The sequence below is a fragment of the Pteropus medius genome, unplaced genomic scaffold, assembly GCF_902729225.1.
Source record: "Pteropus medius unplaced genomic scaffold, Ma_sr-lr_union100, whole genome shotgun sequence".
In the NCBI taxonomy this organism is placed as follows: Eukaryota; Metazoa; Chordata; class Mammalia; order Chiroptera; family Pteropodidae; genus Pteropus; species Pteropus medius.
The window spans coordinates 2,468,560-2,496,428 of record NW_024349227.1 but is presented as its reverse complement, the minus strand read 5'-3'; the positions used below and the strand labels follow the sequence as shown (position 1 = coordinate 2,496,428).

Genomic DNA, 27,869 nt, shown 5'->3' with positions numbered 1-27,869 from the left:
CCAAGGAAGAAGTCCTGAATACTCTCCTTCAAAGTCTTACTAGTTTGTCACCTGGGTAAGGCCAAGTTCTCGGAATCCACAGCCTAAGCTGCCTCTAAGCAGCACTGTCCCAGGCCAACTGATTCTAGCAAGACGGTCAAAGTCAGAGGGGCTGTGAAACCACCAACCCTGCTCAGGTATGCCCCAAACCAGGAGCCCGGACCTGGTAAGTCAGGCACATGGAAGGCATGGTAGGAAGAGTGCAGCCCAAGGGGACCCTAGAGAAGAGGCCGGAACACTCCACGCACCCCCCACCGCCACATGTCCCCCACCACAGGTGTACTAGTCACACCCTCCAGGTTAAAGCCTCACCAGGCACAGAGTGGTCCAGAAATGGCCATTTTAATGCAGAAAATCAAGATAAGTTACAAATGAATCACTTTATGGGCCCCAGAGGCTGTGAGGGTAGAAAGGAGGTGGAGGCCCTTGGGAATCAGGGGCAATGAGCTCAGTGAGCACTTCAGGGGATTCTAGCCAGGCTCTCGCATGCCAGGCGAGCCCTGGAGGTTTCCGGCCCCTGCCCCTTGACTCCCGCTCGTCATTCCTAAGTATGGAGACCTTGGGTCAATGTCAAGACAGAAGGTGAACATGGAGAGACAGATCCTTGGAAGTGAGGGCCTGGAAGGCAGGGGGAAGGAACAAGGCAGGAGGCTGCTGGCTGTTGTCCCCTCCATCAAGCCATAGCTTGAAAGAGCCCAGCTCTGGAGGCCCAGGACATCACCACTCCCTTGCCTTCCCTCCCAGCAGGCTGCAGAGAGACAGACACAAGCACAGAGCAGAAAGGGCACAGGAAGGGAGCACAAGTCCCCAGGCTGAGGTTGGGAAGGGGCTATCTGATTGGATCTTGCTTGGAGAAAGAGAGATCTCAGATGAGGCAGCTGCTGGGGGGCTAATGAACCCAATTCTAGATGCGCCCCGCCTGCCGCCCCAAGATACATACATCCATCTGTCAGAGTTGGCATGATGCTGGTTTGGGCTCAGCACCTCTCACGTGGGGCCTGTTGGGTGATGGGCTGGAGGCTCAGGGCGCTGGAGGTAGAAAGGAGCCCTCCCACCTTCCCTTCTCCCCAAGCCAGGATGGTCAGCGACACATCTAAGGCAGCCCAGATTCCGGTCTGGCCTGGCACTGGGAACACTGGGAACACTGGGCTTCCCAAGGGTGGTTGTGGTCTGGTCCCTGGCTGGCTACAGGCACTTTCCCCCAAGTCTGGCCAGGTAAAGGGGACCCCCAGAGCTGGGTCCATCAGCCTCTCGAAACAAGAGAATGTGGTCACAGCAGCACCTACTTGGGGCTGGTGGCAGGAGTGGAGTCTTCTTGGACACCCACCTGTCCCCTCTCCCACCTTGTCAAAGGGTGTGGACCCCAGAGCAGAACCAACCCCTGGAGAACTGGCCTGCCAGGCAGATGGGGAGGGGAGGAATGGGGAAGCTGTCACTTTGGCATCTCCAAGGCCGACACTTGAGGCTTCACCTTGAAGTACTGGTTGAATCGGATCACCGCGTACCTGCCAGAAGACAAGGGAGGAAGCTGGGGGTGAAAAAGGAAGCCAGGTGGGCCCTGCTGGGGGACTCACGTCATGAGCAAAGTTTCTCACCAGCTCAGCCCATCTAGGTCTAAGCAGATCCACCCCAGCCCAAGCTGATTTTTTTTTTTTACTTCAACTATAATTTTATTTTTCTTAGATCAGAATGGAGCGACCCTTCCCCAAATGAGATCACTTTTTTTTTAACAGTTTGGTAATGTTAAGTACATTCATACTGCCAGGCGACAGATCTCTAGGACTTCTTCATTTTGTAAAACTGAAATTCTATACCTCTTAAACAGCAACTCTCCATTTCTCCCTCCCCCAGCCCCTGGAAACCACCATTCTACTTTCTGTTTCTATGAATTTGACTAATTCAGTTACCTCATATAAGTGAAATTATATAGTACTTTTTTTTTTTAACAGGATTAGCATAATGTCCTCAAAGTTCGCCCACAGTATAGCTAGCATGTGACATAATTTCCTTCCTTTTTAAGGCTGAATAATATTCTATTGTATGAATTTACCATACTTTGTTTACCCATTCATCCGGGGATGGTTTGTTTCCACCTCTTGACTACTGTGAATAATGCTGCTACAAACGTGGGTGTGCAAACATCTCTTAGAGACCCTGCTTTCAGTTCTTTTGGACACATATCCAGCCCTGAGACTGCTGGATCAGATGGCAATTCTATTTCTCATTTTTTGGGGAAGCAGAGTCGTTTCCCAGAGCAGCTACGCCATCTACATTCCCAACAGTCCTGCACAAGGGTTTCAGTTTCTCCACGTCCATGCCAACACTTGCTATTTTCTGTTTATTTGATAGCGGCCGTCCTAATGGGTGTGCGGTACTATCTCACTATACTTTTGACCTGTATTTCTCTAACGGTTGTGAACTCTTTGAAGCCAGGGTAGTGATTCATTTTTGGCTGAGGGAAGATGGGGAGGAGACAGGCAAGGAGAATGGACCAGATGGAGGAAAAAATGATTCCTGGTCCTCAGGGACATAAATACCTCTCATGATGGAGGCCCTGGGGAGGAGTCAATATTCAAGTACTGTGTCGATACAGCCCGTAGTGCAGCACTAGGGGGCATCGGAGGAGGAGATGGGTCTGATAACCCCCACATGGTAGGCACTAAACCACCAAGTGACTTGAGTGAGTCACTTCCACTCTCTGGAACACTGTGCCCTCTGCTATAAAATAAGGACTGGACTCATGATCGTTCAGATGGATTTGCAACAATTCCATTCACAACCAGGCCCTGTGGGACAGTTAAAAGGAAAAACCTGAAAGAGAATCAGGATAAGGGCACTGGAGTGGGAGGAGGATGCGAGAAAGTGTAATCTCCCAGCAGGCAGGCAGGCAGGCAGGGAGGGCATGAGAACTTCAGGCTCCTTCCAAGTGCTGCTCTGGGCTCCCGGCCTCCCCGGAGTAGTGACCTCACAGCCACGGGTTGGTTGGTATGGGAGTGAGTTTGTGGAGGCGTGGACTCCGGATGTTCTACTTGGGCTGTCCTTTGCCCCACATCCTGGGCTCAAAGCTCTTTCTTTTCTCCTTCCCCCATCCCGCTCCCAACTTGTCCCTGTACTCACCTGAGGAAATCAAAGTTGATGGTAGAAAACTGGTTCTGGATGAGGGCCCAGAGTGCCCAGAAAAAGTGAGATGCCTAGAAACAGAATAGAGAGGGTCAGCACGGCGATCCCCCAAGCCTGTCATGGACCCTATGTAGTCAGAGGGACACAGTCACTCAGGAAAATACAGAACTAGGACACTGGCAGAAGCAAATATTTGGGGGCTCCGCTCCTTCCAGAAAAAGGCAAGCTGAGTCAGTTCTACCCACCCTGGGAGAGGATTGGCTGGATGGTGCTTCTAGGGCTTTCGGCTTATTCCCCAGCCCAAGCAGAGTGCCACCCCTGGCCTGTCCCACATCAGGGCCTCTCCTTAAGTCTTCAAGGCCCATGTATCCAGGACGAGATGAAGCCTTAAGTCGAGCTCAGGCCCAGCTGGCCAGTGGAGGGGCTGGTACCTCTCACCAGTGCCCTAGCCACATGGCCATCAGGGGTCATGCTGGAGGAACCTCCCTTCCCAAAACTGACCTTTCCCTCTCTTCCATCAGGAGGCAGGGTCAGGTTGGAAAATGAGTGTAGATGTAGGAATTAGCAGCCCAAGTGTGGAAACTGACTAAGTAGTCAATTGTTCCCTGTAGCCAGAGGTGCCCATGGGGCCCAGGTTACCCCAGGTTCAAGAAGCAAGAGAGCCATGCTTCCTGCTGCCCCCGAGCAAACGGCAGTGACAACAGTACTTTCCCAGGCTGGGGTCCCCCACCCAAACCCAAGTCCTGCTTGCTCTGGGACTGGCAGTACGGTACCTCCGTCCATTTTCTTCACTTCTTAGGACTTAAAAGGGGTGCAGATTAGCAAGTATGAATAATTACTGAAGATTTAGCAGGAGGAAGGCAGGGTGGGACAGTTAAAAGGAAGAACCTGAAAGAGAATCAACTCTGTTCCAGCGAGGAGACTAGAACAGGCAATGTAGAATCCCAGGTGAACAAGACTTTACTTAAGCTCTACGACAGATTGTGAAATTCAGGGCAGCTGACTTGTCTTCTTGCTTATGTACGGGTTAACAATAACAAGACTAGTTAGCAATCCCCTGGGCACACACCCGTGGAGACGTGGCATGAGCCATGTACCCTGGATAAGTGGCACTCAAAATCAAGAACTGACAGCACAGTAATTGGAGCAGGAAGAGCCTAATGGGAAAGACAAAGAGTTCTGAGTCAGCAGAGGAAGCTAAAAAGGAGGATTAGAGCTTATATTCTCCATCTTCTCCAAAGGCTTTAAAAAAATGAGGGGATATGTTTAACTGCAGCATGAAAGACTAAGGTTAGAGACTAGAAAGAACTGAGAAGCTAGACTCTTTCCTGGAAGTGGTTCCCCAGGAAGGAGAGAACCTAGACTTGATGGGGTGGGGGAAGCAAGGAACAAGAGTCTTAGTATTAGGGGGGCTGCCCAAGGTGGAATATAGGAGTACATGACGGGGTGGGGTGTGGGGTATGGGAAAGGGAATCTCCAGGACCTCACACCCGGCCCCAGGCTCTGCTTCCTCCTCCACAAGACTGTGAGAGGGCAGTGGGGGTGAGTCCAAGTCCCTCCTCCCAGCTCCTCCTTCTCCTGCCTCCTCCCAGTCACAAGCACTCACCAGGGCAAACTTGTTGACTTGTACGTAGAGCCTCTCCACCTCCCTGGAGGTCACGGCCATCCCCTTTTGTGCCTGTAGGTAGTAGCGCAGCCATTGCAGCTGGGTCTCCCGTACCGGGTACCGGCAGTAATTGACTTCATTCACACCTGATGGGGAGGCAACACAGAAGGTGTTGGGTGATGGCCCACCTAGGGGTCTCCACCAGCCCAGGTGTTCTCTGTGCCCCTGAAAACCTCCATCTGCTCTGCCCTGTGGCCTGTGACTAGGAATGCAGCTTGTCTGACCACCTAACTTACCTAATATATAGAGGGTCAAGCCTCGCCCCAGCTGGTGGCACTGCTTTCAGCGGGGCAAAGAGGCCAACTAGTTGAACAAGGGACAGTATTGGGAGTGATGGGGAGCCCCTAAGGCAGCATCACAGTCTCCTCATGACCTTTATAAAACTAAGTCACATAGGAGGCACTTGGTCACAGCACTGAATTGGCCTAGTTATCTTGGGTCCAACGCTAACCTCCAGTTAATCTTGGACAATTCCTTTCCTCTCACTGGCCCAATCTCTTCATTGAAAAAAAGGGGCTAGACTTAACGTGTGCATCTCAACCATTGCTTCCTGGACCAGTTGAGCTGGCTACTTAAAAAACATCACCTGGAAAGCTTGGTAACAACACAGATTCCCAGGCATCTTCCACCCCCGGTCCTGTTCTCCAGATGATTGGGAAAAATAGACAGAACTCGATGACCTCCATCCCTTCTAGGCACTTCCTTGAGTCCTCAAGCCGCCAGCCCAACATGCACCAGCCACATCCTGGGCACGGTGGCAGAGGCCCTGGCTTCAGAGCTGGTACAGAAAGCAGCATTTACTTAAGATAGAACCAGGATTGGACCACCTTCCCCAGTTTCTTCCTCTTCTTTCCTTCCTGTCCTTCCCAAGCTTCCCTTACATTTTTGGAGAAACACACTTGGTCTCCTAGGTCCCCAAGAGGATGGCTGGAAAGAATCTCCTTGGGCAAATGTAGAAACTAAGGCCCAGAGAGAAGAAATTTGCTCAGGGTCACGCATCCAGTTAGAGGCAAGTTCAGGGTTGGAACTCCTATCTCCCTGCTCCCGAGAATGCAGAAGGTCCCTCTCCCTAGCTCTCAATCTCCCCCTCTGCCCTCCTCCTTCTCCCATGCTCAGTTCTTCCTTCTTCATTCTCGACTTGGAAGCAGGATGCAATCTGCCTCTGAAGAAATTCCAGCTGGACTTTGCTCTGTGTGGTGGGTGAGGAGGACTTAAAATGCTTAAGAATTATCCCCTCTGGAAAGGCTAGTGGTTCAGGCCCCGTGCCCGGCCAGTGCCAGCCTCAGCCCCGTGCCACCCCCACAGTTCAGCTGTTCAGCCCAGCTGAGGCCCCATGGTCCCTTGGGTTCCTAAAGGCAGCTGGGGGCCACTCCAGGGAGTTATACCCTCAGGTATAATTCAGCACTTGACAGATCTGGTCACCTGAGGTTCCAGAAGAGACATGACTGAGCTAGGGAATGGCTGACGCTGGCCCAGTTGGTGGCTCTACAGGTGCCTCGCCTATCCTAAGCCCCAGGGGCTGGCTACGTCATGCTGAGCACCTCACACTGCCATCCTGGGGATGTCTCTCCAACCTGTGTCTAGGGGCTAGCTTCTTCAGTCCCATCTAATTGTTTCTTAACAATTAAGCCTTCAAGCTGGAAAAACCTGCTCTGCTTCCTTTACACAAATGGTCCTATTATACATACTGTGCCTTGATAGTAATACTGCCTGGTCCTAGGAAACACTTCCCTCATTCTTCCTCTTTCGGTCCTGCTCCAGTCTCTTGGGCTGCAGGAAAGCCTCCCTTCCTAATACCACAGCAAATACCAATTAACGCTTAGTACGTGCCAACTGTATGTGTATCTCATATCGGTACTACAAAGTGAGTACTATTATTATGTCCATTTTACAGAAGCACAGAAAAGGTAAGTAACCTGCTCAGGGGTCAGACAAGTAGTAAGCAACAAAGCCAGGATTTGAAGTTGAGGAGTCAAGTTGCAGAGTACACACTTTTACCTAGTTCCACCTAGATTACACTCAACAGGCCACAGGGCAAGTAGCTACTTGCAGCTTATTCTGCTTCTTATCTGCATGCTGGGCCCTTATTTACAACTGTGCAAGCCGTATGGGTATAAAGGAGCTTGAACAAGGGGGAAAGTGGAGGTGGGATTGTCCTGTGGTGGTCCAGCTGGCATGGGCTGCATATACCTAGAGAAAGGGTCTTCTTCTAAGTCACACGCCAAGCCGAGTATCCTCAGGGATCCTATCGTGGACATGTCTTCCTAACTGCACCAAACTGCCATATGAGCTGGCAGGAGGTGCGCTCTGTGTAAGGGGTGGGAGGGGGGCGGGTCCTGCCTCCCCCAAGGGAGTTGGAGCTCTCACGAGACAGGTTGTGTTTTCCCCAAGCTTGGATATTCGGCAGACAGGGGCTGTCTAGCCTCCTCCCCACCCCCACCCTACCCCGAGTAAAGAACCCCATCTCAGCCGTCCCTTGGACCTGGCCATCCATCATAAGGAGGATTATCTTGGACACAGGCCAAACAACAATACCCCTCTCACCTGCAAACTCATTGAAATGGTTGCCAATGTCGAAAGCTTGGTAGTTGTAGCCAGCGTATTCATAGTCAATGAACCGCACATGACCTATGAGGTAGAGGAGAGGCAATGAGGGCTGGCCCCCAGGAGATCTGGACATAGGGCCTGGTCAGGCCTCTAGACCTCCAGGATGTAACCACTGCCTCTCGCTGGTCTCTGCAGCAGCCCGGCCTTACCCAACCCCTCAGTGGCAATCTTCTAAGCTGTTTCCTTCTGTCTATCCATTGTCTATTTGCTCCTCCCCCAACTTCAGCTGTCCCTCTCACAGCTGGATCCTCAGACGCTCCCCAGCTAAGGACATCTGTCCTCAGCATGGTTGAGGACCATGCTAAGTGGGTGAAGCTCTCTTATCAGGATCACGAGCGGTTCTCCCTTTAGGAAGGCTTGAGGCAGCCGAGATGTCCTTGGAAGCCCAAAACATCATCGTGGGAAGAGCTTGGGTTCTCTCATGTTGAAGACCTCCACAAACCATGATTCTGAGTTCTTTCTCGGCATAGATTTTTCTAAGTAGGAATTTGTTTCCTTTTCCGTTTCTCTCCTACAAATTAAGACCTAAGCAAAAAGGTCTCCTTTTACTTGTCCAAGTACCAGCCTGAGGAACAGAACCCTGCTGCCAGCCAGGGCCAAAGAAATCATACCTTTGGTGCTGTCATAGATGATGTTCTTGCAGAGCAGATCATTGTGACAAAATACGACAGGGGAGTCCAATTGGGACAGGTGCTCCTTCAGCCAGGCCAGCTCCCGTTCCAACACCTCTATCTTAGGGACATCTGTAGAAAGGCTGTATAGTGGCAAGAAAAGTGGCTGGTGGAGGGAGGGCTGATAGTAGACAGGCAGGTGCTTGGCCTCAAAAGCCCTAAGCTCTGCCCTCTCGTTATTTCTTATTGCAGAGGGAGGACCCTAGACAAATGGCTAACCTTTCAGACCCTCACTTTAGTCATCTGTAAAGTGGCACTAAGGCTTCCTACCCTTTTGATGTCCCATGGTTACTCTAAGAAGCCGATTAGCTTAAAAGCATTTTGCAAAGCACCAAAATCTCTGACTGAACAGTGTCCCTGCTACTTTGTGAGATAGGAAGGAAAGAAAGGAAGCATGAGAGAGGACAGGGGAAGTGAGGACGATTCCAGACTAAGAGAACAAGGGCAGCGGGGCAGAGATGCAAACAGATCTGCTCTCAAGACCTAAGAAAAATTCCTAGGGGAAGAGGTGGCTCTCCAAAGTTCCTCAAGTGGAGGGATCACAGTGTGCCAGGGAGAGGCTGAAAGCTGGCATGCTCTTGAGGAGGCAGAGGTGTGTCCTGGTGTGTCTCCCTCATGCTCTAGCAGCTGGCGTCACAGAGATCATGTAGTCTAACTTCTCATCACATAGACCACTCAGGCCTACATAAGAAAGCAAACAAGTTGCTTCTTGGGCTCTCTCCTATGAGGCCAAGGAAATATTAGGGCCTTTCAATGAAAAAGCACTTGCTATGTAACTTCCCAATATCTTGCCCCTTCCACCTTGAACTAGGAGTGTTTCCTTGTCCCAGACCCCTGCCATACTGGGCATGGGCAACTTGAGGGCAGGAACAAAGATGCATGGAGACCACTCCGCCCCACCCCATCCCACTGCACACACAGGCATTGCTGCTGAAAGAAATACATTTTGAGGAATGAATGAATGGGTCCATCGGAGGCCACAGGGAAGCACTGTGTACAGAAGCTCTGAACTTTTGCACCCAGGAAGCACACAGATCTGTGTACACTGAAAAGTCAAATAGTCAGCGGAGCCCTTAAAACTCCAGAACCACCAATGGGAGGAGGGGAGGGGGCTAGGGTTTCATCTCCATTCATGTGTCTCCTGTTTGCTCCCTTGTCCAGGGGTGCAACAGTACGAGTGGGTACATGAGAAGGAAACGGGTCCTCCTAATGCTTCCAGGGGACAGCCCTGCCACCCCCTCACCTGGCCCAGAAGCCAGAACACAAGAAGAGTATTTGGCGACCAAGGTATTCCCAAGTGCCCCCGGAAAAGGACTATCAGCAGGATCCCTCCCAGGCTGGAAGGTCAAAGCTAAAGAGGATCTTGGGTCTCTAGTCCAACCCCATGGGGAAACTGAGGCTCAAGGAAATGCAGTCTTCCTCTCAGCCTAAGGAAAGCAATCTCTACTTCCTCTCTACTTCCTAAGGAAAGCAATCCTCAGCCCATCCATGGATCCAAAATTAAGTGGGGCCTCCTAACTGCAAGGGCCTCAGTGCCCCGCAGAGCCCCTCGGCATAGGCGGCTCGAAGTCCGGGAATCTGTTAGGACTGGTCTGGGGGAGACCTCTCACCACTTGTTCCCACCCCATCCTCACTGGAGTTATCTGTATCCATGGGGCTGCACAGGATGCATCTCCCTCTTGGCTCTCCTGAAGAGGCTACCTTTTAAGATTCTTTTTTCTTGGGCTGAGACCATCCAAAGATAAGAATTAGGAGGCTTTCTTTGGTTTGCCTGGGTCTCAGCTTGAAAATCATGGCTTTGACATCCATGATTCCCCAGGCCCTGACCTCTGTATGACCCTGCACTACCCACCCCAAGGCCATGCAGATTGTTACTGTGGGAACAATCCAAGCCTTCTACCTCCCTCCCCCGACCACCTGAAACATAGCCAGCACGGCTTTCTTCAGCCCTGACACCACCACATTCTCTCAAGGCTGTGGGGCGGCAGAACAGTCACCACCGCCACATCTCAGAAACCTTCACACCCCAAGTTGGGCTGTTCCTCTGTCCCTCAGAGGCCGCAGGAGATGAGTGAAGGGGCTGGGGTTTCCTCCTGATAAAGAGACTGATGCCTTGCAAGTGTCCACTGGGCTCTCAGGATCCGGACGGTGGAAAGACTTTCCAAGTGTGAGCTTACATCACCTTTGCCCCCACACCACTCAGCCCATCTGAGTCTCTAGATGCCCCTGAAGCTATTATCAACCTCACATCCTCCTAGCTACCCCGGACACTTCTATGCCCACCCAAACACCAAGGTTACCACATCTGTTTCCACAAGGTCTCGGACTCACGCCCCGCTCCCCAGTCCATCCCGCCCCCCAAGCTGCCTAGGGCAGTGTTCCTCCAAATGTTTTTCTTTGATCCCTTGCCTCAGACTCACCAGGGGAGCCTATGAAATGCAGATTCCTAGGGTTGAACTTGAGACCTCCCATCACTTCACAGGGTCAGGCTGGGAACCTGCACTTAGCAATTACCCAGGGGAATTCTCATGTTCAAGTGTGGGGAACCCCAGTGCTAGATGTTGCCCATTCAATTTCGACACGCCTCCAGCTGCTCTCCCTACCTCAAATCCCCGTTCCCCTAACGTCCGCCTAAGTCTGTCCTTCACAAAGCTAGAAAAGCTTTCTTTCTCCACATCAGAGTCCTGACCAGGTCACTGAGCCCAACCCAAACACCTTCATAATGACTTTCCACTGCTGCTAAATTGAATTTTCACTCCTTAACCTGGCATTGAAGACTCCTCACAATCTAGGTCCAACTCACACAACCTCTGCAGCCTCATCTCTCACGACCCCTCCCAACCCCTCCTAAAAGATCTGCTCCAGCCAACTCATCTACTTGTAATCCATGAGCAGTTTGCCTCCTGCCGGTGTGACCTCCCTTCCTCTCTCTGCCAAGAAGACTCTCCCTGGTTCTTCTACCCTTGGCATGTACTACATACCCTGTCTTCGTCTATATCTCTGCATGGATAGGTCCTATTTACTCAGAGGGTTCCTGAGGTCCTGTGGGCAGGGCCAATATCACTTTCATGTTTTTTTGTTGTTCTAAATCCCAATCATTCTTTATAAAATGAAGAATGGACTAAATCAGGGTTATTAGGCAAGCTATTAAGCAGGGTTATTATGGAGCTCAAGTGCTTCATGAATCAGAGTGATTGGTCACACACCCTGCTCTGGGGCAAGGTAGGCAGTTCAGGGTAAGTATCATCCCCTAAAGCAGGGGTCCCTAACCCCAGGGCTGTGGACCAGTACCAGTCCATAGTCTGTTAGGAACCAGGCTGCACAGCAGGAGGTGAGCAGTGGGCCAACCAAGGAAGCTTCATTTGTATTTGCAGCTGCTCCCTAGCGCTGGCATTACCACCTCAGCTTCACCTCAGATCATTAGGCATTAGAGTCTCATAAAAGCACCGGTCCCTGGTGCCAAAAAGGTTGGGGACCACTGCCCTAAAGAGCCTCAGAATAGTTAAGCAACCTGATTTCCCCCAAGGTCAAAGGTACACAAGAGTAAAGGGAGTTGGTCAGCTCTTCTCCAGGTATTACTCTCCTCCCAAAAAGGTCACCCTTCTCCCCAAAGGTTATACAGTGACAGCAGAGTCAAAGGAAGCTGCAGCAGCAAGGGTTATGCCTAAGCAACAGGCCTGGACTCTAGTCCCTTAGCTGCAACTGATTGCAATGACCTCGGGCAAGTCCCATCTCCACCCTGGACCTCAGTTTCTCTATCTGTCAAAGTTGTGGTCTAGGTGATCAGAGGGTCCTCTGGCTCAGACACCAGAGGATCCTGCTCTCCATGTGCTGTTCTAGTCCTAAGGGGCAAGGCAGTCCTTGCCCCAGAGATAACACTCGACATAGAAGGTCTGAACATGGCCCATGCTGGACAAATAGTCCGAAAGCACTGCTTAACACCCTTAAGTGGGAGGATCCAGATAAAGTCATCGTGTGTATGAGAGACAAAGATACACAATCGGGACAGAGTTCATTACTGTCTTGTCATCTTCAAAGAGGGAAGGAGATACTCTGCCCCCAAACCTGGGTACCCCACTCCCACCTGAAACCAGGATGATGTTCAAGCCTTTTCTGGAGGGGGCAGGATGACACCACTCTTTCCTCCTTGCCCCTATCGTTTTCTCAGCATTCGAGGGGATGCTGGCGAGCCAGGTATCTGAAGGCTGGGACAGGTATCGGCTGGCCGGCCAGAGCATAAAGGGAGGTTCTGGGAACCCTGCCTTATCTGGAGAAAGGTGATGTCAGGATGGACAAAAAGAGCAGAGAGGAAACAGCAAGCTGTGAGTCAGAACAAGGTGGGGAACTGGGTCCCCAGGGGTGCATGGGAATAGGAGGCATCCAGGCAAGTAGCAGCAGTCCTGATGTCCTAAGGGCTTGTCAGCAGATAAACTGCCTTCTTCTGATTGACTCTAACTCAGCCTCCCCCCATTCTCAAGGGCCGGGCCCTCCATCCTCACTGCTCAGAAAGCAGCTCAGGTAGAAGGGGCCCTGGGCTAAGAACAGAAGCCCTGCCTCTGACTAGACCAAGACATTGGGCAAAGCTTAGTCTCTGAGCCTCAATATCCTGTAAGTAAAGTGGAGAGATACTGTCTCCGACCCTAAGCCCTGCCACAACCAGAAGACTCGTAGAGAAATAAGCACATGGGTCTAAAACTGTGACTCTAAGTTCCTCAGATTTACTCAATTGGCCCAACTCTGCTTGGAGACAGAGGCTTAGCAATCAGGACTGAAACCCCTAAATCTCCTGTGAGGTGGGATGGAACAAAAAGATGGGGAGGGGAAATCATATGAAAGCGGTACACACAGTAGCAGCCTTGAACCCTCCCAGATCTCTGTACCTGGGGCTGATCTCATTCTTCACAAGGGTGAAATAACTGTGCATCTTGTGCCAGAGGGTAGGCTTGGGCAGGCTGCCGTTGGCATGGATGGTGTGAATCTTTGCCATTTCTAAGGCGATTAGCCTACAGCCGAAAACAGAAAAAGTAGAGTATCAGTGTGGGGCGGGCCCCCCACTCAGCCCCTCCTGCCCAGAAAGGGGCCCTCCAGGGTCCATGAGAGCGCTAGCCAGAGGGCCGAGTATGGAACTATTACATATTACAAATCTTTTCAGAGCTCACAGTCTCAGTAGAAGGCATGAAAATGAGGTAAGACCTTTAGCTCAGCAGCTCCCTTTCCAGATCCAGAGCTGGGGCTGCTTCAGGCACCAGAAGGGCAAAGCAGTAGGCTGTTGGCTACAGGTCAATGACCCAGGTTATGTACCCACAGCAACCTCTGAGGACAGAGGGGTCACCTGGAAATGGGAGTGGTGCCCCTCCTCCCCGCTTGGACTCTGACCCGTGCCCTGGGGGAGTGGTGAACACAGGGCACCAAGGGATCAGGGAGTGGTGATGCCAGGCAGGGAAGAAATGCCTGCGTCTTATCAGCCTGGCCAAGGTGGGAGGGAAGCAGGAGGGACCAGGGCAGCCCCTTCCTCTGCAGCAGGGAGTTGATGCTGGCGGCTGGGTGCCAAGGACACAAAACAAACCAGCGTTCTATTTTCAAGTTCTCCTGTGGACATTATCCAAGGTCCCAGGAGAGAAGGAGGGGGTGGTGGGGAGAGGAGAAAACATTGCTGGGGAAGGTTGCTGGGAGAGGGTGGGGGTGGATGGAGGACTGACCAGTCAGAGTGGGAGGGCCCTGATAAGGACCCCAGCCTCGGAGGCCCTGTGTCCCAGCTGCCCCTCCAATCCCCCACCCCAAGCCTCTGCCAGCTCTCCCTTCTGGAGCCCCATCCCCCACCTGCTGCCAAGCCTCCAACATTCAAGCTTCCTTCGCCTCTGCCTGTTGCTCGAATAATAATCACTGGGAAAGACAACAAAGGCATTGGCTGTTTGAAACCTTGTAACCGAGCTATTCCAGGGACACCCCCTCCTCTGCCAGGTCCTAGGAAGGGGCAGGCCATCACCCTACAGGATAGCAGGGCAGTCTAGAGTCTTCTTCTGAAGGCCCCAAGGCTCCCACCTCCTAAAGGGTGGAGGGGGCAAAGGCCGTGGCAGCAGCCTGAGTGAATGAGAGATGAAGGCAGTAATTTCAGAGGCCAGGGCAGGAGGGAGCCTGCCAGGGTTTGGGTGAGGTGGGGAAACAGACCTGAGACCCTGGCCTTTCTTTCCCAAAGGAAGATTCCAAATAAAGCATGAAGAGAGTGTTTCCTTGAATATCAATAGGGCTGTTGTCTGGAATAGCAATGACAGTAACCTCAGCACTCAGCATTTTTATGCTGCAAAGCCTCAACAGGCGGAGGCTGGGAGGTGTGGTTCAGGGCAACATGGGAAGGTGCCTCCCAGAGGCCTTCCCCACCCCCTCCCTCTGCCTTTTCCTCAGAGATCCGCCTTCACCCCAGAAAAATAATGGTCTACCTTAGAAAAAGTATCAAGGAAAGGCTACTTCTTACACTTTTCCCAATTTCTGGCTCTCCCCCCAAATGTAAAATTCTTATTATCGAACCTAAATTCATCTTCAGTCTTCCTGACAATGGTAATTGCTTCCATGAGACACTAAGTGACAGCATCAGAGTCAAAGGGGTGGTGGAGCCTGGGAGTGGTGAGGACCTGCCAATATTTGAGCTTATTTGCACAAGAGCAGGGAGGAGTCTGTGGCGGAAGCCAGGACAGGGCTCCCCAGACCCCATCCTGCTCTGACCTCACCTGTCCAGACTGGGCACCTATGGAGCTGCTCAGCGGGAGCCTGAGGATCCTGGGCAGGCCCCTGTTGCTGTTCTTGTGTCAGGAGTAACCCTCAGCCCACGTGGAGCCTCATTCTGATCCAAGTGCCCTGTACACACTGCAGCGTTGGAGGCAGGATGGTGGATTCTGCCTGCCGTCCCCACCCAGCACAGTTAGAGGAGAGAATACACCATGGGCTCTTCTTTGGTTCTCCCCCACATTCCAGGCCCCACAGCCTCAACATCTGCAGGGTTTGAAGGTTAAGTCAGTTTCTGGGTCCTATACATCTAGGCATTTAATTGGGAGCTGCTCTCAAGAAACCATGGGTTCTGTAAGCCTCTGGAAGCCTGGGCAGCTCCCTAAACCTGGGTTCCTACCTTGTCAGGGATTCTGAAAGGAGCTCACACTGGGGGAGGAATGATAACTCTGGGCTGATAAAACCATGCTCAACCTAGGGCCATTCTCCTAGCATGCCTGAGCTCTTGGCAGGAGGGGAGGGGCAGGAAGCCCTGACCGCTCCAGGGATTTGGCTCAGATTTCACTTCTAAGGCTCTGAGATGTTTCCAGGTCAGACTTGGGGCGGGCAGAGGGCTGAGGCATGGACCAGGAAGGCCATCTCTGCTGCATTTAGGAAGCCGGGTCCTTTGGTCCCATGTTTGCCAAAATTCTCACGTGCCTCCCACAAGAACTCATCCTTCTAGCTGAACCCACTAAAAATCTATACAAAGCTATAGCCCCTTTTTGCAGAGCAATGCACATAAGCACACACTTATTTTTCATGCAATTTCAGAGATTTCACAGATCTTATAACTCATTCATGGACTCCACTCTACACCATGGAAGCTGGCCAAGAATTTCAAAGCCCAAAGCCTGAGGGATCATGGAGATGAGCAGTACCCTGGACACCCTCCTTACCTGAAGAGCCGGGGCTCACGGATGTGCTCAGGCCCCAGGGCCATGCCTCGCATGTATTCATAGCAAAGCCCGTTCTGGAAGGTACAGTAGAGTTTCGGGGCGCAACCGTGTGCTCGCAGCAGCTGGAAGTTCCTGACTTCATTCTCCCGGTCCACCAGCAGCTCCGTCCGCTCCCCGTACACCCGAACCAGCACACAGTCCCGCATGTCTTCCTCCACGTAGCAGGCCACCAGCTTGTTGGTGATACCATCAGTGAAGCGCTAGGAAGGGGAGAGGGCAGCACAAGGGTGTGTGGGGCAGGCTGTCTGCTCTTGCCTCATGACTATACAGCTCTAGCACCTTAAGCACAACCACACAGAACGCTGAGTCCTTTATCTCCTCACTTAATAAAGAGCTCACACTGCTCCTAATGCTCTACCCTGTCCTCAAGGCCTAGGGTAGACTAGAGAGTTCAAGAAAACAATGGCAGCTTGGGCTCAGCCCAGGCACCCTCACTTCTCCTGCGTCTGCCTCCAGTGGATGGGATTTGGTGGTAGAGGAATCTGCTGACCACTTGGGTAGAAGCCCCTCCAGCTCCTTCCTCCTCCATCCTGGCCCTGAAAGAAACCTTCATGGACCAGAATGTGGCAGAGGAGGGCCCAGATCACCCAGGATGAGTACATCCCCACCCAACTGCCTCTCACCGCCTGCAGGCAGAGGGCTCTTTACTGTCCCTCCTGTCCCATCCAAGGTACTAAGGTTGGCACCTACCCCAGGGCCTGGTAGTCAGAGCTCCTTAGGGCCTTTGAATTTCATACCAGAAGAGATAGCAGACTGTGGGCTGGGAGACCAGGCTCCCCAAGGGGTGACAAGGAATCAATCCTGGGATTTATGGGGCACAGTATGACAGCTAGAGCGGCCTTAGAAAACAATTGAACTAATTCTAGGTGGGGAAACTGAGGCCCAGATAGGGAAAGAGTGGCAGACAACATGTTAAGCCAGTACTGGAATCAACCTCTGGTCTGCCTGATGCCTTGACACTTTTACACCAAATTGAGCCTTTTATTTTGAAAATGCTTTCCTAAAAGGACTCTGTCAGCCTCCACGCTTGGTCCTGAACCTCACTTTTCCCCTTCCAAAAGGCCCATCAGTATGGAGCCCTCACCACTCCAGTACAAGCTACAGGTGCCCCTCCCCCCACCCCCCGCAGGACAGGTGCCCACCTCCAAGCCCATTCTCCACAGGCAGCTCCCAAAGGAGATGGGAGTGTGAGCAGGTGACGACTAATGGATGCAGGTCAGATGGGGAGGCAGCCCGAGGCTTCTCAGTGGGGGGCTCTGCCGACCTCAGTGTACCTGAGACTGTGCCCGGCTGGTGGTGAGGAAGCGCCCGGTGTGAGTGAGTGTGTGTGTGGGGGGGTGGGCGGCGCGTTGCTGAGCCAGAGCCGGGGCGATGGGGAGGGTTCCACACAGCGTAGGGACTAAGAGCTAGCCGGAAATTCCGGGACCGGCAGGGGCCGCTCAGTTCCTGGAGGCTTTCCTCCCCATGGCGGGGTGCAGAGGGGCAGCAACGTGTGTGTGAATGTGGGGGATTTCCTGAAAAGTTCCTGCCACAGCAGGTTTTAGAGCCGGCTGGGTACGCGCCGGTGGGCAGCAAGAGGCAGCAGCGTGCCTCCACAGGGGGTGGGGCCCGCAAGCACAGCACGCTGACAGCGGGCAGGTGGACCTCCGGGGTGCCAGCCCGCAGGCCAGAGAGGAGGGGTGTGTGTGGAGGGCGCTGGAGGTGGATGGAGAAGGAAACGAACACACAAACCCCCATCCCAATGCTCCTACGCAGCAGCCGCGCCCCCTGGGACCGAGGCCCAGAAGGATGCGCGGACAGACGTCCCCGGACGCCCGCTCCGCTACCTTGGTCTGAACTTGCTCCGGTTTCCAATGCGGCCGCAGCTCCTGGATGAGGCGCAGGGCGCCTGGCAGGATGTCGTCCTGGTGCACAAAGATGCCGAAGCACGGGACGGCGGCGGCCCGCAGGGGGCCAGGCGGCTCCCGGCAGCCCGCGCCAGCTGCCGCCCTCTCCTCCATGCCCCATGAGCACTGAGGGCCGGGCGCCGGCCTCCTCAGGTAAAAGGGCGAGCGCGGCACGGGAGCCGAAGGGGGCGCAGCCATTCCCAGCGGCCGCCCCCTTGGAGCCGCTGCGCGCACGCTAGCCCTGGCGGGGGGGCCCGGCGCGGGGGGCGGCGTGGTGGGGGAGGGGCCGGGGGCAGGCCATGACTCGGGAGCCCCTGCCCGCCGCGCTTGCAGCCTCACAGCCCACCGCCCCAAACCGACCCGGGGACGCCGGGGCCGGCCGCGATTGTGACATCACAGGCGCGGGCCGCAGGGCGGGGGCCGTGGGAACGCCCCCTTCCGCCCCCGCCCGGCCCCGGCCCGCGGAGAACACAGCCTGCCACCCCCGGCCTCCGCGGCCGCCGCTACCTGGAGCGTGGGGCGGGGTGATGCCCCCCGGGAGGCCTCGACGCGGGGGCGGGGCCGGGGCCGTGACGCAAGGGCGGGGGCGGGGCCGGGGCTGTGACGAGAGGGTGGGGGCGGGTTGGAGCCCGGGCCGCGACGAGGCGGTGGGGTGGGGGTAGGGTGGGATGAGGATTTCCCACCCCACCCAGGGCTTGCTCCTTGACCTCGAGGAAGCAAGGTGGCTTCCTTCTTCCCACCTCAACTAGAGCCTCTTCCTCGGAGAGGTCCAGGAGAAGGCTCTTCCTGCGCCCCCACTCCATTCTGCAGTAGGGAGATCCGGCTGCGACCAAGAGGTCAGCTTGGGCGGCCCACCTGTGCCCAGCTCCCTGCTTCCAGCCCCTGGACTTCTGGAAAAGGCTCTGCGGCCCCTGCCACATCTCGAAACGAGCACCCAGGCAAGTATCCCCCTATACACACACACACACACACCCACACAGCAGATGGAGAAGGGACATTGGGTAAAGATGCATGCTGGGGGTGAGTGTACCAATGGGGATCTCAGTAGTCACCCGTCCCGTGGGAGAGCTTTCACTGCCTCAGCCAGAAAAGTCCCTACAGAAAAGGGGCCCTTTTCTGTTTCTTCAAGTTGTCCTTTCCACCTATGCAGGAACCTCTCAACCACAAGTCCTCATCATTATTGCTGACCAGAATCCATCTCTGTCCAGAAGAACCTCTGCGATGATGGAAATGTTCTATATTTTGTTGTCTAGTGCAGTGGCCACTAGCCATATGTGACTTTAGCATTTAAATATGGCTAGCATGTAATTTAATTTAATTAATGTAAATAACCATTACATTATATTGGCTATTATATTGGACAGTGTAGGAGATGATGGGCAGCGCTGCCTACTTAAGGTCATGGAGCCCCAGGATGTGCAGCTGGAAAGGGCAATGACTCTGACCCTTTTTGCAATAAGAAAAAAAAGCCAGGCAGGCAAGCAAACTTAGAGAATCATGTTGGTTCTACAGAGGGATGCTGCCCCTTGCAGAACCCTCGAGGACCCCTGGGTCCCACACAATCCCAAGAGGCTGCCATTTTAGAAGTGTGAGATTTGCAGGTTAGGCCACTCAGTGCTTCACCCTTTTTGGTCAAAAGAGGGTGAGCAGCTACCACGAGGAGGGACAGCATCAGTGACTTGAGGTGGATGCTTCCCCTCTTTTCCTGAGCTATACATCCCCTGCAGACAGCCCAAAGGATAGGAGTGGGAGAAAACTTCAGCTTGTCCCAAGTCTCTGAGATGAAGAGAGCAGCCTGTGCCTGGGAATGTGGCCCCATGCCTGGGTGCGGGGGCCCTCCCTGTGAAAGCGCATCTGCATGTGGGAAGGTAGAAAGCTCCTAGGGCCCGAGTGGGACAGGCTGAGTTCCAATCTTGATTTTTCACACTTCACTGAGCAATCTCAGCCAAATGCCTTTCATTCTCTGATCCTCAGTTTCTCCCACATGTATCAGTTAGATCTCTAGTGGTCTACATTTTTAGGTGATGGTGCCTTGGACTGCAGTGTAAATGGCTCCATGGGTCGGGTTGGAGGTCTGCAGTGCAGGAGAGGCAGGCCTAGCTAGCTCAGCAGTGCAGAGCCTGAGCTTGTGGCTGGCCTCCATGAGCTGGGAGCATTTTTCTGATCCACAGCCTACTGCTCCAGCATTAGTCTTGGTCCTTGAGGGACTGCAGAGGGCAAGGGGCTGACTCTCTGCAAACTTCTCACCCAAGGTTGTGTAAATAACTCCATTTGAGCGCTGCAGACACCCGGTGAGTATGTTTGTCATTCTGTGCCACTTTCCTGTCTGCGCATGACCATGCAGCTGCCCCTCCCTCTGTTTCAAACCCTAGTGGACCCAGGTGCAACAGGGCTGTGAACATGAAGTCTTTATTCTGTTTGTCCCCAATGCAGGGAAGAGCCAGTGCTGGGACAGGGCAAGCGTCCAGGAGGAGCTCCTTGCCTTGCGCCCCAACATGAGGACACAAGCATAAGCAGGGACATTACCAGAGAGGGTTCCAACTCCAGACTAGGACTGCGGACAGACCGCCAGGGCAGCAGAGGGCCTCAGTGGGCCAAGGCAAAGCCAATGCGGTTGTTACGCCGATCAAACTCTGTGTAGAACTTGCGGATGAAGCTGGCACCCAGGACCCAGACAGGCCCAGTGGGTGGTGGGACGTCCAGACCGTGGAGAGCCAGTGTGCACAGGTCATCGTTACTGTAGGGGTCCTGGCAGGAAGCACGAGGGTTTCCCCACCGCCCAGGACATGACCATTCTGCCCTCACCTTGCCCGACTCCAGGGGCTGTTCTCAGCAATGTCCTTCCTCCTCTCCCCCATCCACACCACACCTCTGTGGCAACGACCCTTTCAACCCATCAGAGATCGCACCCCTCCTGGAAGCAGCCACTGTGCTAAACACTGAGTACACAATGCAGCAGGCACAGTGCTACCTTCACGACCTACTGTCTGGCAGAGGTTCTGATCCTAGTCAAGTTATTTAATATCTTTAGGTCTACTGGGGATAAGAAGGGGATAAGAATACAGAAGTGTAGCATTACTGGGAGCATTTGATGAGAAAAAGAAAAGGTGCCTATCAGAGCGATTCCTATACTTGCACATTGGAATCACCTGGGGAATTTTGAAAACTGATGCCCAAGTGCCACCCCCAGGGGTTCTGATTTAGTAGGTAGGGGATGTGGCTTGCTATTGGGATTCTTAAAAGCTCTCAGATGACTAACAGCCAAGTTTAAGAACTTCTGGCCTAGTAATCTGTCACCGTGACTTGTTGAGGGCCCCTGTCCCCCCTTCCTGCCTGTCACTGAGGGGCAGACTGGAACCTCACCTGTAATACGTAGTCCGCACTGGTGAGTGTGTAGGCTCTGCCTCCGAGGTGGAAGGAGATGTCAGGGAGTGTGGGCACCTGGTTACAGTTCACAACATACTGGGGGGAGGGTAAAGGGAGCCCCTTTGAGTATTGGAGATCTCCCAGCAGACACCATTCTGTGCTTGTGGCCTGCCCCCACTCCCCCAGGGGAGACCTAGCCACACGTGAAGAGAGTAAGAGGTGAGGAGGTGAGGGCCCATTAGGGGCCTCATTTGGGACCTAATGCTGCCGGGGTGACTTGGGGCCCTGGACCAGGTGGCGCTCCCCCACCCCTGGCACCACCCCTCCAGCTTCTTACTTCATCGGTACTCAGCTCCTTGGCGCCCAGGGTCTCCATGAGCAGCCTCAGGGAGCTGGTGGGACCTGAGATGTAGGAGGCGCCAGTATCCACCACCACCATGCAGCCGTCCTCACAGAGCAAGGTGGCCGACCTCACAGACACCCTGGGAGAGGCCACATCAGACAGAAGGCTGAAGGGGGGCTACCAGGCCGCACGGCTTTCCTGAGTGAGGGTGGGTGATGGGAGGCCATGCTGGTGGTCTGGTGATGCAGTGAGGGGTGCATAAGGTAGGAGGTGGAGGAGGAAAGGTGCTGACCCCTCCCTCAGCATGTGCTTAGTGACCCTCCACCTCCTCTCAGTAGGTCCCCTCTCCTCTGTCCCTCACATCTCAGTGTTCTCTAGCCTTGGACAGAGCAGGCAGAGAGCAGATGTTGTCTGTACCTTAAGAAGTGGCTGCATTGGAGAAAGAGCAATACGGAAGACTTGCCCTTGCCCGCCCCACCCCCAGCAGCAGGGTTGAAGATGTCTGACCCTTTCATTTTGATCTGCCAGGAGCCAGTCTTGCTGATGCTCACGTAGTGGAAATTGCCTTGGTAATACTGGGGATCGCTGCCTCCCAGCACAATCTCTCCCCCCAGCAAGTGGGAATTCCTAAAGGAAAGATCAGAGGCTCTTGGAGACCCAGTGGCCCCAGCAATGGGGGAAGTTAGGCCCCGGTGCAGGTTGGGGCAGAGGAAGGCAGGGATGGTGAGGCTTGGAAGCTGCAGCCCATGCCGCCACCTTTCTTGCCCCTCCCCCATCCCAGGCAGTGGTGGTTCCAGGTTAGTCCAGCTGCACCCAATAAAGCATCTCAAGTGAGGTCACAGAAAAGGAATGGGCACCAGGACAGCCAGTAGAATGCACACAATGCAAATTGCCCCCCCCACTTGGGTTTGGGTTGCTGTGGGTTAAGCAGGTACATGGGAGGGGACTTTGGGGAGCTATTGGGTGGGGGTAGACGGGACATGAGGAGAGCAGGGGCAGAGCGGAGAACGTCAGCATCCAGCGGAGCCTGGGCTTGTGAGGTGAATTTTGGGCAGGTGGTGGGTGTGATTCTGGGCCAGGTACTCTGGAAAGTCCGGGCCGTGTGGGGGGTTTCATCTCCTTACTTGGAATTTCTGCAGAGAGAGACACAGCAGAAAGGAAGCCTTTGTTTCTGGAGAGCCTCACCAGCCAGGGTGGGTATTTTGCATTCTTTTACCCCTTGGGCAATGGAGTCACCAAGAGGTGAAGTCACTTGCCTAAAGTCACCTAGGCAGTGAGTGGGTTATAGGGGGACTGGAGCCAGTGCTCTTGGGGCGCAGTCTGAAGCTGATCCCCCTTGCATTTCTCTTTTCCATGAGGCACAGAGCCCCCCACAGCTCAGGGCCCACCTTAGGGCTGCTTTCCAGTGTGCGTGCGTGTGTGCGTGCGTGCGTGTGCGTGCGTGCGTGTGTATGTGTGTGAGAGATAGGGTTTCCTAACAAGAGTCATGTGTACACGCACATGTGTGCACAGGTGTGTAGGTAGCTATGCACATGCATTTGTACAAATCCAGTACCCAGTGGCCCTCCCCCAATACTTAAAGATGTTTTTGAACGTTTCCTCCATCAACAAAGCTCGCCTTCTTCCCTTTACTGGATCCTCCCTTCCATGGCCTTCAGGCTCCTGTGCCTTCCATTATTATCTCTTTAGTCCACATTTTCAATCTCTCGCTTTCCATCGCCTTCCATCCACCTGCAAGCATGCTCAGGAATCCTCTAGCATTTAAAAACACCCACCCTTCTTTTCTCTGCTTTTCTCTTCATCTTTGCCTGCACCCCCACCTGACATTCCCTTCCCTGTTGAATTTCTCAAGGCAGCCTACATCTGCCCTTCTGGTCCTGACATCTACACTCACCTCTTAACTGCTCGCCCTCTGGGCTTACTCCACCTCTAAAGCAGCTCTTTCCCTGTCTGACCTGGCTGCAGACCCACTTGATGGCCTTTTCTCAGTGCTTTCCTTTCTCTTACCAAACCGGACACTTTTCTCCGTTTTACTTCTGAGATTTCTTTGGAGTCCGACCCTCCTCTCTGTCTCCACTGCCACTGGCCTCATGTTCTTACTCTCATGATTCTTGTTTCCAGCTCATACTGTCTTTCTAAACCCAACAGCTTCCCGAAGTCCAGCTACACTGCACATAAGCTCAGCCTAGAGTTGAAAAGTTTCTTCAGTTTTGGCCCTGTGTTACCTGCTCATCACATTGTCATGTTTCTTGTCCACCCTGCCAGACTGTAGGCTCTGTGAGGGCAGGACTCTGTCTTGTTTATTGTGTTCATGGCTATACCCTCAGCGCCTCTCACAGTGCTTGGCACATAGGCCTAATATTTGTCGAATCAATGAATAAGCAAATAAGGAATTAATGAATAAGCGACATCAGCTGTCTCTTTGTGAGAGGGGCCATTGGCCCTCACAGGGAAGGTCCCTAGGTCACAGCATGCCTCCCACTCCACATTCTGCTCTTGTTCTAGAGCAGTGCTATCTAACAGAACATTCTGCATCGACAGACATGTTCTATGTCTGTATTATCCAATATGGTAGCTGCTAGCCAGTGTGGCTGCTGACCTCTTGAAATGCGGCTAATGTGACTAAGGAATTGAATACCTAATTTTATTAAATTTTAATTAATTTAAATTTAAATGTTAGCTTTTATATTGGATAGCGCAGCTCTGAATTTGAATACCACGTAATCATGGACACATTCAAATCTCGCTCCAAACTCTCCTCTTACTCTCTCAGCTCTCTTGCCTCTTTCCCCTCCCCTGCCGCGGCTCCTGGAGTCCCAGGCCCACCTACTGTAGTAGACAGAGAAGACGTCCTCCTTTAGCACCCTCTGGGAGAGAATGTGGTCAAAGACGGGGGTGACTCCTCCAACGGCCTGTGCGGGGAAGCCCATGCCCAGAACCCCATCAAACTTGGCCAGCATGAAGGGTATCAGGGGCAGCTCTGTGACCTCTCCAAACGTCTGTGTCACTGTGATTCCGCCCACCTGTGGGAGGAAAGATCAGAGGAGACCAAGCCCACTGCCCATCCCTGGCCAGGGTCTATTCCGGGCTTCCACACGAGGGGCCCCAGGGATGCAAACGGTTCAAGGTATAGCAATCATTTCATCATTCCCCACACATATCTCTCCTAATCTGCATCTAGGCAGGCAGTGGAGTCCAGAGAGAACTGGGGTTGCCCAGGGACTGGAAGGGGCAGAGACTGAGACGGCAGTACTGCCAGGCCATGATAGAAGAGACGCCAGGCGTGCCCACACCCCAGCCCGAAGGCCCCGCTTCCACCTCAGCAGGACTGGATCTCAGGCCCCCACCCCCTTTATAGGATAAGGGTTTCTGCAGCATGTGCATGCTCTCTTTCCCCCTGATTTCACAGACAAGGGGAGGGCTTGTACTGATTTCCTTCCAGGTTCCATGAGTAGCCCTCCTGTGACTCTGACAGAGCAAGGGCTGGAGAAACCCCAGAATGGGGACAGGATCAGACACAGGCCAAGTGGAAAGCAAAACCAGGCCCTATCCCTAGTCCTAAACTCAAACTTTAACTATGACCTTAAAACCTATGCCTGACCCTAAAACTAACCCTGACCACAGTGTCAACAATATCACTGATCCTGACTCTGACCCTGATTTCAGTCTAGGGTCTGGTGAAGAGCCTAGTCAGAGCTGGGTGATCTCAGGCAGGTTACTTTTTTGGAGGCTGTGGGGCTCAGATAAACTCTGCGTGTGAGTTAAATGCAAAAGCCTCTATAAATCACCCATTGTTGAGCCAGGAGCTCGCGTTTGCTCTGTCTGGCGGCAGAGCTTGTCCCCAGCTCCACATGGGCTGGATGGCACCTTCCCCAGGTATGGGCCCTAGAGTGGCAGGACAGTTCTGGAGACAAGAAAGGCAGGGGATCTGTTGACTTACAGTCACCGTGTCTTGGCTCAGGAAGCCTTTGACCTTCCCGGATCCATAGTGGATGGTGAATTCCGTCCCATTCTCCATGTAGCTGGAGGATTCCAAGGAGTTGTAAAGGCTGTGAATCTCTAGCAGAGGGACATAGGCTCAGGTCTGTCCAAGAGAGGCCCAGGCAGCGGGCCTTGGAGGCAGGTGCATGGGGGTGTGGCCTGTGTGGTTGAAGGATTTAGGTGCAGGTGTGGGGTGGCTCTGAGGTCAGTCAGAGGCTTGGAAAAACGTGTGTCATCTATCAAGGACTGTGTTTCTTGAGCCCCTGTTATGTGTCCATATCTGAAAATTTTGTCTCAAATGAAACATTTTAAAGTAATTTTTAACACTGAGGTGGGGAAAGATTCTGGTCACAGTAAGCACCCAAGAAGAGGTTGTTGACTAAGGGTAGGGATGGAAGAGCCCATGTGCCTGGAGGGTCTGAGACTTCAGTCCTCGATCTCTGGAACGGTGAGGAATGGCCTTCTGGGTTGACCGAGGGCTCCTGAAGCTTGCTATCTCACCTTGATGGCCACATCAGGAATGTGGGGGACGTTTCCCTCTCCTCTTAGGGGCAATGGGAGCAGAGGCAGAGAGGAAACAGCTCAAATGGCAGTAGGAGAGATTTAGCTGGGCGTGAGGCAAGACTGCCCAAGCGGGCAGGCAGGGGCTTGGGGAGAGGTGCCACAGGACTAGGGGCTCACCACAGGCTGTGTAGAGAGGGCTGCACTTGGTGGAAGGTACCCAGAGGTTGGCCGATCCTGTGTCAAAGACGACTTTGAAGGTCTGGGGTGGGGTGCCAATGCCAATCTCGCCATAGTACTGAGTCTATAGGGGTGAAAGAGGCAGCTGGAGGGCTTGGGGAGCCTTGGGCCTTGGAGTCTCGCCTAATACCCCCCTTGGCACTCGGGGTGTTGTTAGGCAAATCATACACCTTCTGCGGGTTTCCATTTTCCAGCAGGGCCCAGGTGGGAGGCTTAGCATTGTCTTATGATTTCCCAAGGAGTAAGACAAGAGGGCAAAATAAAAATACTGGAGATGAAGTAGGAAGGTTCCCCACCCCTTGAGCCACTGACTCAGTAAAGCAGTCAAGCTGCACTGAGCCTGATCCCAAAAGCTTGCATCTGCCCCTTTGGCTGGGGCACCTCAGAACCACACACACCTCCTGCTCCCCAGTGACGCCTGGGCTTGAGGCCTAGACCCTGGATTCCCAAGTTCCAAACCTAATCCTTCCTCTGAGCTCTTCCCTGCCCTCTGTACCTCAGCCTGAAAGCTTACAGGCTTTTCAGCTGTAAAAGGGGAATTAGGTAGGGTGTTTAGTGCTCCTCAGCAACTCAGTCAAGTGGAAAGAGCCAAGAAAGCCTTAGGCCTAAGAGAAAAAGGCTGCTGGAGGAGCGAGGGCCCAGGCACTCACATCCAGGTAGTTGGTGAGAACCACGGGCGAGGTGCTATTGCTGAAGGAGAGTCTCTTGGGGAACTGGCTTCCATCAGCCCGGAGCCTGGCCACGTCCACGCCGCGCTCCTTCAGGCTTTCTCGGACCGAGGGCATCTTCTTGAGGAAGATCCTGGCCCAGAGCGAAGAAAGAAAAAAGAAGAACTCTGTACTCCTCCGTAATGTAGTCTGGAGCATCTAGGACCACAACCGCTAACCTTGGCTGGGGTACCTAAGAATCACTCTTGTGCTCTTAGGCTTGCGAAGGAGAATTCAGAAACCTCCGTGAGTCACCTGCACTGGTATTAAATAACCCTCAACCTTCCTCTTGTCTAATTTTGATCACTGCAAGGCCATTTGTTCATTTGATCGTTCATTCATTCATTTATTCATTCATTCCATACTCACATGTTGAACACCTCCTCTGTGCCTGCACCAAGCTGGGGACCAGAGATATAAAGATAAAGGTCATTGCTGCCTTTAAGGAGCTCCATCAGGGTGTAGACAGAGGAGGAAACATGCAACATCTTCCTCTAAGGAGAGGAAGGCTGGGAGTGCTCCCCTCAAGGCTGGACAGGAGGAGGCAATGCCACATGAGACCTGTAGGTGGCAGCAGACTCCTGAAGCAGCCTGCGGGGCTCCAGGATGCCTGGGGCAGGCGCCCATCCAGGGCTGTGGGGTGGAGTGGACCAACTGTACTGGGTGGGGCAGGGAAAGAGGCTGGCATCCCCAGAGTGCCTGTGTGCCCTGTCCTTGGAAAGATGTGCCTTCCTGAGCCTAATCTCAGCCCCTCAGCTTCTTGTCCTGACACCTCCCTACCACCTTTGGGAGGCAGAATTAGAGATTTGGGAAACTCACGGCATACTCAGCTGCCACGTCCCCACGTAACAACTCTGCAAACTAGCGTCGTCCTCACTTTATGATGAGGAAATGGAGGTTCCCAGGGGTGACGTGGTGGAAGTGATGGAACAAAGAGTCAAGCAGGGTGTTTGCCCTCATTTCCACGTAGGGTGCCCCATATTCTGATAAGGAGGCTGTTTGCCTGGAAGATGTCCCTGGCTGT

At 53.5% G+C, this 27,869-nt stretch overlaps 1 protein-coding gene and 1 long non-coding RNA gene across 3 annotated transcripts; one reads left to right on the top strand and one right to left on the bottom strand.

The window, feature by feature from the left end:
• Positions 1–361: 361 nt before the first annotated feature.
• ETNK2 (ethanolamine kinase 2) lies at positions 362–18,196 on the bottom strand. 2 transcript variants are annotated; one of them, XM_039881849.1, is made up of 8 exons: positions 17,648–18,189; positions 15,762–16,021; positions 12,984–13,106; positions 8,044–8,186; positions 7,370–7,453; positions 4,766–4,911; positions 3,157–3,230; positions 362–1,544 (listed from the first exon to the last, which is right to left on the bottom strand). In XM_039881849.1, exons 1-8 carry the CDS (start codon positions 17,903–17,905, stop codon positions 1,472–1,474), a joined length of 1,161 nt encoding a protein of 386 aa, XP_039737783.1. In that variant the 5' UTR covers positions 17,906–18,189; the 3' UTR covers positions 362–1,471. The 2 variants fall into 2 exon arrangements, with proteins under 2 accessions (XP_039737783.1, XP_039737784.1); XM_039881850.1 differs by lacking the exon at positions 12,984–13,106 and having other exon boundaries at positions 17,648–18,196.
• A 199-nt stretch (positions 18,197–18,395) lies between these two features.
• LOC120617980 (uncharacterized) lies at positions 18,396–27,142 on the top strand. Its single transcript, XR_005657117.1, has 2 exons — positions 18,396–19,998; positions 20,141–27,142. It is a non-coding gene; the product is annotated as an uncharacterized LOC120617980 (long non-coding RNA).
• Positions 27,143–27,869: the final 727 nt, after the last annotated feature.

Bases quoted from the DNA above. Each gene is read 5' to 3' on its own strand.
- ETNK2 (XM_039881849.1), bottom strand. From the start codon at position 17,905: ATGGCTGCGCCCCCTTCGGCTCCCGTGCCGCGCTCGCCCTTTTACCTG. The intron at 16,022-17,647 runs GTAGCGGAGCGG...TCCCCTTCCTAG, and splicing joins CGGAGCAAGTTCAGACCAAG to CGCTTCACTGATGGTATCAC. The intron at 4,912-7,369 runs GTGAGAGGGGTA...CCTCCCCATCAG, and splicing joins CCATTTCAATGAGTTTGCAG to GTGTGAATGAAGTCAATTAC.